This window comes from Lytechinus variegatus, chromosome 2, assembly GCF_018143015.1.
Source record: "Lytechinus variegatus isolate NC3 chromosome 2, Lvar_3.0, whole genome shotgun sequence".
Taxonomy (NCBI): domain Eukaryota; kingdom Metazoa; phylum Echinodermata; class Echinoidea; order Temnopleuroida; family Toxopneustidae; genus Lytechinus; species Lytechinus variegatus.
Window position 1 is genome coordinate 3,410,391 of NC_054741.1, and position 17,082 is coordinate 3,427,472.

Genomic DNA, 17,082 nt, shown 5'->3' on the forward strand with positions numbered 1-17,082 from the left:
TCATTAATATTATTAAAAGGAAAAATTTCACTTAAGCATTTATTACATAAAAAGGCAAGAGCGATTTTGTGTCTCGCCAACTTGCGAAAATGACTGTGAAAAGAAATAACGTGATTTGCGAGGGCACGCAACAGAATTGTATCGAAACTTCATTGTGAAAATGACTGGGATGATAACACTTGTCATAAGAGCCTTGCACGTAAACTTTAATGTTGAGCTGAAAATGACCTTTGACCTTACCATGTGACCTCTGACTGCAACCTAACATGCAAGTCCCCCTAGTCCATCCACCAACCAAGTTTGGTTGAAAAGCGACTTACGGTTGAAGAGTTGGGTGTCATAATAGAGTCTTGCATGTAAACTTAAACGTTGACCTGAAAATGACCTTTGACCTTACCATGTGACCTCCGACTGCAACCTAACATGCAAGTCCCCCTAGTCCATCCACCAACCAAGTTTGGTTGAAAAGCGACTTACGGTTGAAGAGTTGGGTGTCATAATAGAGTCTTGCATGTAAACTTAAACGTTGACCTGAAAATGACCTTTGACCTTACCATGTGACCTCCGACTGCAGCATAACATGCAGGTCCCCAAAGTCCATCTACCATCCAAGTTTGGTTGACAAGCGACTTACGGTTGCGGAGTAAGGTGTCATAAGAGAGTCTTGCATGTAAACTTTAATGTTGACCTGAAAATGACCTTTGACCTTACCATGTGACCTCCAACTGCAGCATAGCATGCAGGTCCCCCAAGTCCATCTACCATCCAAGTTTGGTTGAAAAGCGACTTACGGTTTGGAGTTATGTGTCATTAGTTTTGTGACGGACTGACGACGGACGACATTTGGATCCATAACGGGGTATCTCACTGGGCTTGAAACTAATTCGCGACGAGTTCACGACTACAAATTTTGCTAGTTGCAGAGACGTCTCCGAGACATCTCTGAGAAGTCTCCATCAGTTGCTGCGACGTCTCGGAGACTAATGATATCCGCGACTGCTGAGACGTCGCCGCGATGTCTCAGAGACGACTCAGAGACATCGCGAAGACCTGCTGGAGACCAAAAAAAATTATAATACATTGCGGAGACGTCTCCGCGACACTTCTTCACACTGTTTGACCCACTTTAGAAACCATGTGACTGAACGCGTGCTGATATCCCTCCTCCTGCTCCAAGTCAGGTGTATGATCTTTCAAACGTTCCATCGAGAGGTCTCCTTGGTGAGAGCGCAAGCCATTTTTGTCTCCAAAACGTCTCCGCGACTGCAGCGACTGATAAGTTGGAGACTGTCGCGGTGACGTCTCCGTTGGTGAGATAGGGCCTTTAGTCTCGCCTTCACCTCTGGTGGGCGAGACAAAAACAGTACATTCGCAGCAATGTAACCATGAGAATGTTGGCATAGAACTAAGCAACTGTTGCAAAAGTGAACTGATTTTTTTTTTCTTTTACAACCTGAAAATTTGACATTCTCAAAATGTTTTGCAATCATAAACATGATGAATCAAACTGAGATCTTTTTTCTCTTTTTCTTTCCTCTTTCTCCCTTCCTTTTTCCCCCCTTCTCATTTTCTTTTTCATTTTTCCCTACAGCAGCACTGATTTACCCATTTAGTACCTGCCCTGACCAAGAGAACAATATCTCTCATGCAAGAGTGACCAGAATTGAATAGCACTTTTTTTGACTGATGTGAACTATAAATTATGGAACGCATGAATACATTTGGTTGGTAATGTGGCCATCAGGCTGGATCGAGCAGAGGATTATCTTTTGTGTTTGGAGGGATGAAAGTTTTTGCTGCGTCCCCCACCCCCAAACACAAAAGATAATCCTCTACTCCACTGCCTATGCATGTGGCCAAGGCAGACCCTGCATTCTGACCGAATGTATGGAGGGGTGTAGCAACAATCTTGTTACTATCTGTATTTGAAATCTGTTCAAAAACAGGCCAGGAAAAGACTCCTCTACATCACGACTCTGACACCAGCAGTTATATTTAGAGGTATTTTCTCTTATTTTTCTATAAAATATTTAGGTGGTCTGTCTCCGTCAGATCACCTCTTAATTTTGTCAGAATTTTCTTTATTATTTATTCATTTAATTCTTTATTTTTCGCACCATTTTTTGTCGCCATCTTTTCTCCCAAAATTGGCTACTCAATTTTGCTGAATTTTTCTTAATGTATAAAGTCTATCATAGAGATGCAATACTAAGCTTGTCATCAAGTCATGATAACGTCTTCTAGACGCCATTTTGCAAAATCCTTTATTTGATCATATACATAACGGATTATCAATAATCAATTTTATTTACATCAAATAAACTTCAGGTCAAAGGTCAACTGTCAATTTCTTCAAAGGTCTTGACACAAAATTGAAAAATATTCAAAATTGCCTATAATTAACTTTGGGTACGTTTCACGTCATTTTGAGCATTTAAATATTTTGCGTGCACGTTTTCATGCGTAAAGGCCTTACGCAGCAAACAATATCTGTTTTTTCTATGTTTATCCATTAATGATATAATTCTGATCAAATTGATACCTCGATCAGCTCTCTACGATCATTAATGAGGGAATGAGCACCCTATAGGGTTCACATGAGTATTACAGACCCCCATTGACTCGCGTGTTACATCATAGCTCATCAAAAACCGATCCAACGATGAATTTTGTTTTAATTCACTTACATTAGTCACAATTAACAGTACATTCAGACTTGATATTTGATCTGGTACTTGTCTAGCTCAATCAATAGTTAAATGGCCTGAAATAAGACTAAACGCAATCGTGATTCTGCAGAATCGTGATTTGAATCATGATTCTAGGGTAAAAAAGTGTTGAATAAACACACCCTAATTCTCTTGTTATTCATCTCTTCCTCATACCCTCTATCACTGTTTTGTTCCAGATCCAGTTTGATGTTGCCTTCCTCATATCCTAATCCCTCTTGGCTTGAGGTCTTTCATTGGCCTTACATTAACTTCCCTTTGTGTCTGCCTACTACTTTTCTTTCATCCCCTTCATTAACCTGATTGGTCATCTCTACTCACTAATGCCCCTTTTGTCTCCTTGTTTCTAGTGTTGCTGTTGAATGTCTGTGGTCTATATTATGGTTGTTCCACTTTATATATTTGTCATCTTGCCTCCGACGACGAAGATTCTGCTAGGATCGAAAGCTTAGGACCCTTTTGACTCTCTAAATTAGATTAAGTGAGTATCATTTTGAGTATCGTTTATGGTACAATAGGTGGTTTCAGACTGCCTCGAAGTTCATCAGTTCCAGGTATTCTCTGATCGGGAAATTTACCCTGATCAGAAAATGTGAAAGCAAACTACGCATAATTTCCCCCGAAAGAAAATAGCCGCTAAATAGTAGGTACTTGACAAAGTGTGTCGTTGGGCTAGGGCACCGTGGATGGCTGCTGGGCTAGATATTTTGAATCTCGCACCTTGCCTGCTTATCATACCTGTGCATGCTCATAACTTTAGGAACTTATCCCGAAAGATATGTTTCGGGGCGGTGTGAATGCAGGAATAATTAATGGGTATTTTTTAGCCTTAAAAGGTTCTCGTAATTAAACGGGGATTCTTATGATCGAGGCGGTTTGAAACCACCTATAGTTCCCTGGTACCATCTCAGTACTAACCGTCCTTGGATATGAATATGTCAAGTCTGCAGTGTTTATAGGATGGGTGGCTAACCTCTTGACCCAAACCAGCCTACTGGTCAGTTTGGGTCAGTCCATGCAGACTACAGGAGCCACAGGGAGTGAGTCAATTCTTGGTTTTGGGAAGACTACAGCAGGGAAATCATTCGTTGCATTATCAACTACATGTATATACAATATCAGAGATTAAAGCCTGCCATTCTATCAAGTATCAATTTTCGTCATTAAGGTAATAACTTCATACGATGATTGATTTGAGACTGCTTACATTAATATTTGTTCTTAAGTGCAAGCTGAAATCCAAACTTAATGTGTTGAAATCAAGATCCATCAATAGCAAAACGAATGACAATTCTGGAATAGACTGAAAGGACAAGAAATATTGTGAGATATATTTCACGTCAGGTTAGTCGAAATGGGCGAAACATATCCAGTGGCAAAGTGATGTAATATTTCAAGCTTTGTGTTTAAATCATAGGTCATGATCAATATACATATATAAATGAAATCAATCTAAAGCCGAAAGGCAAAGGATTGAAAAAAAGCAGTAAATGCAAAGATGAATATGTCAACAAGGGACACTTTAAAAAAGCAAAGTGGGAGTGCTCTTAGCTAACGTCTGATCATGGCGGCAGGCGAAAGTACAAGTAAAAGAGGCAATGGATGCCTATTTGCCTGATGATCTTGGGATAGTGCGTGCATAGGGAGATGACGCGCCTGCGCAAGAAAAACTACTTTTATTCGGCGTGCAAGTTAATCATAATGAAGTAGCAAATTAAATGAATATATCCCAGATATTGACAGTAAATTAAATTGATTTTAGGAAGTATAACGTAGAAATAATAAAATAAAACACAATTTGAATTGAATTTATACATGAATTCATGTTTTGAGCAATTTGAGTCTGATAGTAGACCGGCCAAACCTCAAAAAGTGCTCTAGATAAGGATTCGACGGCAAAATTTGTTAATGCTTGGCATCCCAGCTAATAGTCTTGCAAAATTACCCAGGAATAGCGTACGGGCGGATGCCAAGCGCAATTTTGCGTGAAAGTGTCATTTTTAGCGTAAAATCTGAAAGACTGTCGAAAATCACGCATTTTGATATTTTGACGGATTATCATCATATTTTTTATTATCTTTGATATGAAATTATTTTCATTCAGTATTTCAAATTATAAGTCTACTAAATATGCATTTCAAATTTGAATATTACACACACACATATGGCACATTGAAACATAAAACCGCGATTTCCTCGAAATAAAAGTTTGTGAAAACTATCAATAGTTTGAAGTTTTTTTACGCAACATGAATTCTTCGATTTAAATGCGTTTATCCATCGAATGTATAGTAAATGTCCTAGTGCCACAAATATTAAAAGAATTTTCAAGTAAGATGCTAGATATCTCATTTTATGTTATCCGAAAGGAGACAATGTGCATTTTACCAGGTGCGCATTTTGAAAGAAAAATTGAAAATACCGTACATTATGTACATAATTACATGTATAAGTACATACTAAAGCGAGTTTATATTTACATGTATAAGTCCATAATAAAGCGAGTTTTTAATTGGATAGCACAATTTGTCAATTCTTTGCATCCCAGCTAAAAGTCTTGCGGAAATACTGAGGAATAGCGTACGGGCGGATGCCAAGTGCACTTTTGCGTGAAAGTATCATTTTTAGCGTAAAATCTGAAAGACTGTCGAAAATCACGCATTTTGATATTTTGACGGATTATCATCATATTTTTGATTATCTTTGATATGGAATTATTTTCATTCAGAGTTTCAAATTATAAGTCTACTAAATATGCATTTCAAATTTGAATATTACACACACATATATGGCAATATGAAATATAAAATCGTGATTTACTCAAAATAAAGGTTTGTAAAAAATATTAATGGTATAATGTTTGTGTTCCGCATCTCAATTTCGTCAAGATTTAGTGCTAACCGAATAAATACTTAATAATTGTTGTCATGTCACATATAGTGAAAACAAATACTGAAATAAGATGCAAGATATATATCATTTTATGTTATATATGCGAAATATAACAATGCACATTATTTTATCAGATGCGCATTTCTGATAAAAAAATAAACAGCGCACAATATTACATCGATATTGCACATCTTATATCAGTGCGATACTCGTCATGATATTATATAGGATTATGTTTGCTTTTGTAGAGTTCGATCTTCTTGCTATTTCCACGAATGAATTGGTGCTGAACTTAAATCTACCTGTGGCGATATTCAGAAATAGGTCTGATATTTAATTTGCCGTTACCATGGTAGCATTAATTTTACATGAATATCTATATCCAAAATCATAGAAAACATACATATGTATGAATAAAGCGATTGAATTAGCATTTTTAAACCACTCTGTCAATCTACATTTTACTTCAGTTATTTGATTATCAAAGTATATTTAAAAAAATGGCCTTTGCACGGCAGTACCTATTTTTTTGTCTCGCCGGCATAGCAGAGCAGGATTAAAGGAGCCTCTTCTCCGGTGGAGGTGACGGTAGTTTTGATATAACAGCGTCATATCAACCTTGAAATCTTAACCAAAGTTACATCTTCAAAATTTCATTATAACTTTGAACGTATAGAAAAAAAATTAATGACACTTTAATATTCATGTATTACTGATCGTCTTGCACAAGTTTTAGATCACATGATTAAGGTCAAAAGTCATTTAGAGTCACTGAACTTTGGCCATATGGGGATATTTTTTTAAATGTCATCATAACTTTTTATTTTTATTGATCCAGTTAAAGATTACACTTGAACATAAGGGTATTTAAGTATCATCGATCATTTTGCACAAATTTCAGTTCACATGATCAAGGTCATACGTTATTTTGGTTCGATGAGCTATATGGATGGCGTTTTTTTGAATTATTAATTTCAGTTGTTTCCATGTCCCGCTGCTATAATTATTATTTTTAAAATTTGAATAATAAATGTTATTTGGTCTTTTGCATTGCAAATTATAATTGTCATTCAATTCATTTTACTTCAATAAAGTTTTTGCATTTGCTATTATCACAGGTCCATGTTGTAATACATCCTGGTCTAAGACGGGGGCCGGACAGTCCGACCCTGGGCAGCCCTGGACATACCAATGCCCTTTTGGGAAATGCAGTTGTACGACCATCTATATATTACAATATAGGCGCTGGACGCTGGTCATTAGCCTTTAGATTTGTTTGTCATAATGGTCGTGCGATGGCATTTCCCAAAATGGCAATACACTGTGATGAAATGAGCTTTAAGATTTGAAATGTGAACTTTAAAGGACAAGTCCACCACAACATAAAATTGATTTGATTGAAAAGAGAAAAAAAATCCAATAAGCATTACACTGAAAATTGCATGACAGAGTGGTTTGAAAATGCTAATTCAATCGCTTTATTCATACATAATGTATGTTTTCTATGATTTTGGATATAGATATTCATGTAAAATTAATGCTACCATGGTAACGGCAAATTAAATATCAGACCTATTTCTGAATATCGCCACAGGTAGATTTAAGTTCAGCACAAATTCATTCGTGGAAATAGCAAGAAGATCGAACTCTACAAAAGCAAACATAATCCTATATAATATCATGACGAGTATCGCACTGATATAAGATGTGCAATATCGATGTAATATTGTGCGCTGTTTATTTTTTTATCGGAAATGCGCATCTGATAAAATAATGTGCATTGTTATATTTCGCATATATAACATAAAATGATATATATCTTGCATCTTATTTCAGTGTTTGTTTTCACTATATGTGACATGACAACAATTATTAAGTATTTATTCGGTTAGCACTAAATCTTGACGAAATTGAGATGCGGAACACAAACATTATACCATTAATAATTTTTACAAACCTTTATTTTGAGTAAATCACGATTTTATATTTCATATTGCCATATATGTGTGTGTAATATTCAAATTTGAAATGCATATTTAGTAGACTTATAATTCGAAACTCTGAATGAAAATAATTCCATATCAAAGATAATCAAAAATATGATGATAATCCGTCAAAATATCAAAATGCGTGATTTTCGACAGTCTTTCAGATTTTACGCTAAAAATGATACTTTCACGCAAAAGTGCACTTGGCATCCGCCCGTACGCTATTCCTCAGTATTTCCGAAAGACTTTTATCTGGGATGCAAGGAATTGACAAATTGTGCTATCCAATTAAAAACTCGCTTTATTATGGACTTATACATGTAAATATAAACTCGCTTTAGTATGTACTTATACATGTAATTATGTACATAATGTACGGTATTTTCAATTTTTCTTTCAAAATGCGCACCTGGTAAAATGCACATTGTCTCCTTTCGGATAACATAAAATAAGATATCTAGCATCTTACTTGAAAATTCTTTTAATATTTGTGGCACTAGGACATTTACTATACATTCGATGGATAAACGCATTTAAATCGAAGAATTCATGTTGCGTAAAAAAACTTCAAACTATTGATAGTTTTCACAAACTTTAATTTCGAGGAAATCGCGGTTTTATGTTTCAATGTGCCATATGTGTGTGTGTAATATTCAAATTTGAAATGCATATTTAGTAGACTTATAATTTGAAATTCTGAATGAAAATAATTTCATATCAAAGATAATAAAAAATATGATGATAATCCGTCAAAATATCAAAATGCGTGATTTTCGACAGTCTTTCAGATTTTACGCTAAAAATGACACTTTCACGCAAAATTGCGCTTGGCATCCGCCCGTACGCTATTCCTGGGTATTTTTGCAAAACTTTTAGCTCGGACGCCAAGCATTAGCAAGCATTAACAAATTTTGCCGTCCAAAGTATAAAAAATCGTTTTGGCCGGTCTAGTATGACAGGACTTACATAATGTTGCGTAGTATACAATCTTGTGTGATTTCGTACATGTAACCATGTACTGTACCAGGGTGTCACAAATTTGATCCTTAAAGTTGTACAAGACTTAAAAGTAAAAAGATAGCGAACGGCGCAGTCGAAAATATTTTGCCCGCCAGATTTATTTGGAACAAGTGGAATGCCTCTGGCCATCTCACCTGCATCACACAGTTCAATATAGCAGCAGTGCTGACTTTGAAAACTACTCTAACTCGCACAAGATGTTCAGTGATACATGGTTACTCTTATGTCCACTTTTTATGAACTAGACCAATAAACTTACAGAGATATGATGGTTATTCAACAAAAAACCCAACATGGCCAAAGTTCTTTGACCTTACATGGCCTTTGACCTTGATCATGTGACTTGAAACTCGCACAGGATGTTCAGTGATACTTGATTACTCTTATGTCCAAGTTTCATGAATCAGATCCATAAACTTTCAAAGTTATGATGGTAATTCAACAGATACATCCAATTCGGCCAAAGTTCATTGACCCTAAATGACCTATGACCTTAATCATGAGACCTGAGACTTGCACAAAATGTTCAGTGATGCTTGATTACTATTATGTCCATGTTTCATGAATCAGATCCATAAATTTCAAAGTTATGATGGGAATTCAAAAACTTAACCTCAGGTTAAGATTTCGATGTTGATTCCTCCAACATGGTCTAAGTTCATTGACCCTAAATGACCTTTGATCTTGGTCATGTGACATGAATCTCTAATAGGATGTTTACTAATACTTGATTAACCTTATGGCCAAGTTTTATGAACTAGGTCCATATACTTTCTCAGCTATGATGTCATTTCAAAAACTTAACCTCAGGTTAAGATTTGATGTTGATGTTGACGCCGCCGCCGCCGCCGTCGGAAAAGCGGCGCCTGTAGTCTCACTCTGCTATGCAGGTGAGAGGAAAATGGCGAGGTGAACAATTACCACACTCTCGGGCGTGTTAGGGTGAAGTCTATTGCTGTTAAAAGATGATGGGGTATAAACATGTTGGGCTTAACCCTAAAAAGACATTTTTCGCGATAAATCCGCTGCGCGAAATTTTTTGACCGCGTCACTTGCTGACTTTTTACTTTCAAGTCTCGCGCAACTTTTGAGACCAAAATTGTGACCCCCGGGTACACGGTTCCAAAATTACGCAACATTTCATAAGTGTATGCAGACCCAAAATTACTCAAAAACGTGAATTTGTGTACAAATCCAATGCAAATAGTGTTCTTAGCCAAAATTCATGTTTCATTATTTTTCCTTTTACTACTTAAAATCAATGAATTTTATCTTGTTTATGGTCAAAATAAAGTCCCTGACAATTTCCATTGAAAAAACAATAAAATACAAAAAGTCGAAAAACAAAGAAATACATAAGAAATTTAGAAAACAATAGAATACATAAGAAAATAAATTTGATTTTGAAATTTTTTAAAAATCAATTTGATCAGATGCCTATCTAGAGTATGTGGAACAAAAATTAGCATTTCAGGGGCATTATTTTATTAATTAGAGCAAACTTATGATTTTACGCATAAATTAGCATAATTAATGAGACATGAGATTTTTTGCTGAATTTGATGTTATAGATTTGTAGATAATGCCATGGGTAACGCGTGTGCCAATTTTCGTCGCGATCGTGCAATCAACGGCCGAGATCATAAGGGGGGGCTGAATCAGCCCCCCCCCCCAGTCTTTTTAGGCGTCGAAATAGCCCAGTCTATTTCGGGTTAAACAGCTGTCATGATTTCTTTTTTTCATTCGGACATGAATATCTATTGATGCGCACTTCAAACAATATTGCAGCAGGAACAACGAGCAAATGAATATTACATATTTCTATCTGTATATTTATTTCTTTTCTAGGAAATGTGTTCTTTTTGTGAAATAACTGTAAATTATTATAATTTTTTTCTTTTATAATCATATTTTACAGAACGAGCAGGATGTTTCCACGTCAATTCTGCATTCTAGCTGGAATTTGCGGAGGTTTGTTATTGCTGTATTGTGCACTGCTTACGAAATCAACCTTATATGCATATTCGTCTACAAGAAAGAAATATGATGCTTATCCTTATAGATACGTGGCTGTATCATCTAATACAACTGTGACAAACCATTCTGGACTTTCTAACCGGTGTGTAAGATATTTTTCTGTATGGTTAGCACCGTACAGAGGATGGACTGAATATGCTGTGATTGAGGACCTTTTAAAAGACACACAAAATCAAATAAATACGATTAATATCAGTGGAATCATATTAAGCAAAGAACATCCCACTATTTTTCAAGAATGTCCAGACTTCGCTTGTGATGTAGTCATAATAGGAATGCAGTCAATAGAAAATCGCACTGTACTGGAACACAGCGATGCCATATTTTTAAATTTTGAGCCTAAACTTCATAGAGATGAAACACACAAATTTTCAGAACAATTAATGGAGGACTTGCCATCTAACATAAAAATTATTTTTTATTCCATGGAAAGTCCTCTAATGCTGAATTACTTTGATCCACAAATTGACAGAATCAAATATCATATTGACATGACTTATTTTTCTGACACTGATGTACACCTTCCATACGGTCGGTACATTTTCGGAGAGCCGACAGACATAGAATCAATTAACTATGCCGAAAATAAAACTGACCTTCTTGTGTGGGTTGCCTCCAACTGTAAAAACACATTTTGGCCCCGAATTGACTGGGTGAAAAGGCTAGAGAAATTGATAACATTTGATACATATGGCAGATGTGGTGAGAATATTGACTGCCTTCCTCGAATGTCCCCAGAATGCGCCAGGAAGCGATCGCATTATAAATTCATTCTCGCCTTGGAGAATGCACAATGTGATGGATATGTGACCGAAAAGTTTTGGTTGAATGGTGTCATGAATGGTGTAGTCCCAATTGTTTATGGAGGTACACGTGCCACTTATGAGCACATAGCTCCCCCCAATTCCTTCATCCACATCGGTGACTTTTCCTCGCAGCAGGAACTTGTAAACTATCTCCTGAAAGTGGACAAGAATGACAGTCTTTACAATGAATTCTTTGCCTGGCGGAGGCAAGGTCACATCGAGATAGTCTACCCTGATTTGAAGCCTCAGTCTTTTTGCAAAGTCCTCCCAAAATTGTCTGAATCAACTCCTGTCAAGTATGTCGGGGATTCAAATTTTTTCCAAAGTTGTAGAGGAGGTGCCCAGCGACCATTTAGTGTGGATGGGGACATAGAAAACTGGACAGCATGGAAATAAACAAGGACTTAAAGCATCACGCTCTCATCAGGTACACTTCAGGATATTATAATATATTCATGTGAGGAGTTAAGAAAGTATTTTTTTTTCTCTCAATGCAAAAGTAATTATTTTGAAATACCTTTAATCCTAACTTGTTGTTGTTGCAGAAGTTTCTGCATTTACTGTATACCAATAGCTGAAATTAATTTACAATACATGAATATAATCAAAATATGGCAAAATGTTATAATAGAGTAATAATACAGTTTGGATATATTGAAATTTTATTCAGCTGCAGGTGCATACCCTCATCCACTCCCCTCAGATACTCTCAACGGCCTCTCGCAGTCACCCTCGGGAGCATCGTGACATTTTTCCGAGGCCAGCATTGTAGAGCCCTGTGGTATTCACACTTTATGGTACAAACTTCATATGATTCAGAATCAAAATCAACATATGGTCTTATGTTGTATAAATAATAAAACAAACTCTCTAATTCTGTAGATGTCTTTAAATTGTAATCTATGGTATTGAATGCTTTCAATACATGTACTTGTAGATCTGTAAAAATCAAAGGTGTGCTTTTTTGTGCTATTTTGTTGTATAATTTTACAATTGCATGGTCAGCTGAGAGACTTTTACTTAAGACTTATTACTTGGGAATGAATGATTTATTTTTGTCCAGAAAAGAATACAGTAGTTTTTTATATGCTTGGGTAATAAATGTAAAAGCTCTTTAATGAGACTTGCAATTTTGCCTATGTGTTTTGCACTATACAAAAATGTTTCATTACTATTATAGTGTCAGGGCAAATGTACACTAATATAGGTTTAAAAGATCAAACAATTTCTAAAATTTCATGAATATTGGTAGGATTAAAAGGGAATCCAACCTTAGTAAAAACTTGTTTTTAGAGGAAAAAGAAAAATCAGACAAGTTGATAGGTGATGTTCAAACAATATTGGACAAACAATAATAAAGTTATGAATTTTAGAAGTTGTAATAATTGGTAATCATGCTCATGAAGACTTCAAATTGGCCACATTTGTGATGTCTAAGTGATATAATAATGGCAAAGACTACTCTTCCGTGTACTCCAATATATAATATGGCTAAATTGTCATTTTTTCAAAAGTTTTACTTCAAATTACATTTTTCTTTCATCAGGACATAAAGCAATATACTATCTGGGTTATATCTAGATTATTGCCTCAGGGGAATTGGTGCTTAGGAGAAAACCACAAATCCCTGATAATTAAGTACATGGCCTATGGGAAAGTTGCCCTTGCCCCTTGTCATAATTTACTTACCCAGTTGTCAATTTGAAATCTACAAAGTCTTAGGGATCTCAATCTTAAACTTAACTTTCATATTGCCTATCCAATTTCTTTCTCAGTTTCACCATTCTGTTTTATTTATTTTCTCCTTTCCAACAACAATTTATGTCCAAGGCAGGATTCAAAATAAGGAACATTTGGCATGCTTACCTAAATATGTAGAAAAGTTGTTCACATTTTATACATGTACAATTTTAGATGCAATTAGGGTTAGGGCCAAGTTTTATGATGGTAATTCAACAAAGACCCCCCAACATGGTCTAAGTTCATTAACCCTAAATGACCTTGGTCATGTGACCTCAAACATCTTCCCAGCTCCCTGGACTCAAATCAGTTTTAATAGACCATTGAATGGCATTTGGGTTTTTTCTGACATATTCATGGATCATTTATTTTTCAAAATCAATATTTCAGTAATGAAATGACATTTTTATATCATAGGGTCATTCCATCTGGATTCACCCGGTGGTTGCACCCGACCGTCTCAGAATTCGTTGTTATTTGGTATACATAAAATTCAACATGGCCCAAGCACAAAACAAAAAAATTAGTCCAATCGGTCCGTCGGTTCTCGCGCTACGGCCCGCCCTTTTCTCCTTGTTTTGACAAAAATGGGCGTGACCTTCAACTTTCAATGGCCACTGCGTCGTTACGTGTTGACCAATTTTTATGAAACTGGTACCATTTGATAGGAAATTCAGAGAGGAATCCAAAACATGCATCGAATAATGTATTGGAGCAATTTATAAGGTCATGACCTTTGACCTTCACTTTGACCTTGAGTTTGACCCCCGGACAAATAATTTTTTAACTTGATTTTCGTATATGTTAATTATTGGTATGATATTGACAAAATATGTTAAAATCAATGATGATATTTTATTTCTTCACCTTTAAAAACTCTTCCAAAGATACCATGAAATTTCACTCTAGTCCCACACACTGATATTCATGTTAGTAAAGTGTTTACCAGTTACATGATTTCTTCCAATCTTAAGTTACAGTATGCAAGCACATGAAAAGAAATTAAGCTTAATCAGTCCACAAATAAAAGATTAAACCTTTATGCTCATGAATAGGTATCTGTTTAGGCATTTTGATGTTCATCAATATATATTCATTTTGATGGTCGGCAATATATATCATATATATTCATAGTAGTAAAGTCTTCACTTTTATCATCAAAATATATACATGTATATATATGTATATGATATATATTGCTGAATCATAAAATGCCTAAACAGATACCTATTCATTAGCATAAAGGTTTAGTCTTTTATTTGTAAACTGATTAAGCTTAATTTCTTTCCATGTGTTTGCATGCTGTAACTGAAGATTGGAAGAAATCATGTAACTGGTAAACACTTTACTAACATGAATATCAGTGTGTGGGACTAGAGTGAAATTTCATGGTATCTTTGGAAGAGTTTTTAAAGGTGAAGAAATGAAATATCATCATTGATTTTAACATATTTTGTCAATATCATACCAATAATTAACATATACGAAAATCAAGTTAAAAAATTATTTGTCCGGGGGTCAAACTCAAGGTCAAAGTGAAGGTCAAAGGTCATGACCTTATAAATTGCTCCAATACATTATTCGATGCATGTTTTGGATTCCTCTCTGAATTTCCTATCAAATGGTACCAGTTTCATGAAAATTGGTCAACACGTAACGACGCAGTGGCCATTGAAAGTTGAAGGTCACGCCCATTTTTGTCAAAACAAGGAGAAAAGGGCGGGCCGTAGCGCGAGAACCAACGGACCGATTGGACTAATTTTTTTGTTTTGTGCTTGGGCCATGTTGAATTTTATGTATACCAAATTACAACGAATTCTGAGACGGTCGGGTGCAAAATTGCACATTCATTGGGTGAATTGGCATGGAATGACCCCATAATAATCATTATCATGATCATCATTCATCAATCATCATCATTACTACTACTTACACTGTGCTTTAACCAATAGGCCCAACATGATAACAATAAACTAATTGAGTGGACCTATTTAAATCTCAAAACTACGAAAGAGATGGATTTTTAATTCCTTTTTGAAAATTGCTAGTGTTGGAAACTGTCTACATGTAATATAGCAAATCATTCCAGCATTTTGAAGATGTAAAGTTCTATTGCAAATGTATGAGTTAATGATACAAAGAGGGTCACCAGTGACCTAAGTGCTCTTAGAGTAAAACTATTACTTAAAGGACAAGTCCATCCCAACAAAAAATTGATTTGAATAAAAGAGAAAAATTCAACAAGCATAACATTGAAAATTTCATCAAAATTGGATATAAGATAAGAAAGTTATGACATTTTAAAGTTTCACTTCATTTCACATAACAGTGATATGCACATCTTGGTCGGTAGATTTATTGATCTTAAGACATGTCACCATGCTGTGCGAGCACTTATCCTTTCTCGGTTAGATTACTGTAATAGTTTATATATTATATATTATAGATTACTGTAATATTTTATATACTGTTTTGTCAGCTAGAGATAGAAGAAAGCTTGAAGTTATACAGAATCGTGCCGCTCGTTTAATTTTTGGCTTTGGATCCCGAACTCATACTACACCCCTACTTAAGGAACTCCACTGGTTACCTCTATTCCAACGCATTCAGTTTAAAGTCTGTTTATACGTATACAAAACTCTAAATCAATTAGCACCTGAATATCTTAATAATACCATCAAATTATACACACCCACTCGTAATCTTCGTTCAATCACTGACACATGCAGACTTTGCATTCCCTTGTCAAAACTCTCCTCTGCCGAAAAACGGTTTGCCGTAGCAGCTGCCAAGACTTGGAATGCTATCCCTCTTTCAATAAGAAATGTTTCCAGTGTTCTTGGCTTCAAATCATCCCTTAAGACATACCTTTTTCCTCAATATTTAATATTTTTCCTTTTTATCTTGAATATTGTATTGTAATCATTGCAAATATTAAATGTTTCATACTTTTGTACGCGCTATGGTACTTTTTGTTTTTAGCGCCTCTAAAATACCCATTATTATTATTATTATTATTATGCAAATGAGGGAACTAATGACATCACTCACTATTTCTTTTGTATTTTATTGTATGAAATATTTTGATTTTCTCATCATTGTCATGTAAAATTAAGTTTCATTCCTCACTGAACAAGTGGAATTCCATTATTTTAACATTTTATACTTCCGGCAAGGAGGTCCTAATCATCAAATTAAAATATTGTATAATTCAAACAATAAAACAAAAGAAATGAGTGAGTGACGTCATCAACTCTCTCATTTGGATGTAACTGGCTCGTTCATATAACTATTTTGTTAAAAATGTTTATTGAATGTTTTGTAGATAATCAAAATAATAATGGTGATAATAATGGCAATGCTGTAATATTTGTCAGTTTCCATGGAGTCTTTATCCTCATCTCTACTTTCCCTTTTTTGTGCTTGCTTCAATTCCTATGTACCTTACATTTTAGTGACCATTGTTAAAGGACAAGTCCACCCTGACAAAAAGTTAATTTGAATAAAAAGAGAAAAATCTCAACAAGCATAACACTGAAAATTTCATCAAAATTGGATATAAGATAAGAAAGTTATGACATTTTAAAGTTTCGCTTCATTTCACAAAACAGTGATATGCACATCTTGGTCGGTATGCAAATGAGGGAACTAATGACATCACTCACTCACTATTTCTTTTGTATTTTATTATACGAAATATGAAATATTTTGATTTTCTCGTCATTGTCATGTGAAATTAAGTTTCATTCCTCACTGAACAAGTGGAATTCCATTATTTTAACATTTTGTACTTCCGGCAAGGAGGTCCTAATCATCAAATTCGTAAAAATTGAAATATTGTATAATTCAAACAATAAAAAACAAAAGAAA

At 35.1% G+C, this 17,082-nt stretch overlaps 1 protein-coding gene across 4 annotated transcripts; it reads left to right on the forward strand.

Moving 5' to 3' along the window:
• The first annotated feature begins 1,352 nt into the window (after positions 1–1,352).
• On the forward strand, positions 1,353–13,622 carry LOC121407083 (3-galactosyl-N-acetylglucosaminide 4-alpha-L-fucosyltransferase FUT3-like). 4 transcript variants are annotated; one of them, XM_041598010.1, is made up of 3 exons: positions 1,353–2,001; positions 10,548–11,899; positions 12,143–13,622. In XM_041598010.1, the coding sequence occupies exon 2, from the start codon at positions 10,558–10,560 to the stop codon at positions 11,866–11,868; it is 1,311 nt and encodes a 436-aa protein (XP_041453944.1). In that variant the 5' UTR covers positions 1,353–2,001; positions 10,548–10,557; the 3' UTR covers positions 11,869–11,899; positions 12,143–13,622. The 4 variants fall into 4 exon arrangements, with proteins under 4 accessions (XP_041453944.1, XP_041453941.1, XP_041453942.1 ...); XM_041598007.1 differs by having other exon boundaries at positions 10,548–13,622; XM_041598008.1 differs by lacking the exon at positions 1,353–2,001 and adding an exon at positions 3,171–3,210 and having other exon boundaries at positions 10,548–13,622.
• Positions 13,623–17,082: the final 3,460 nt, after the last annotated feature.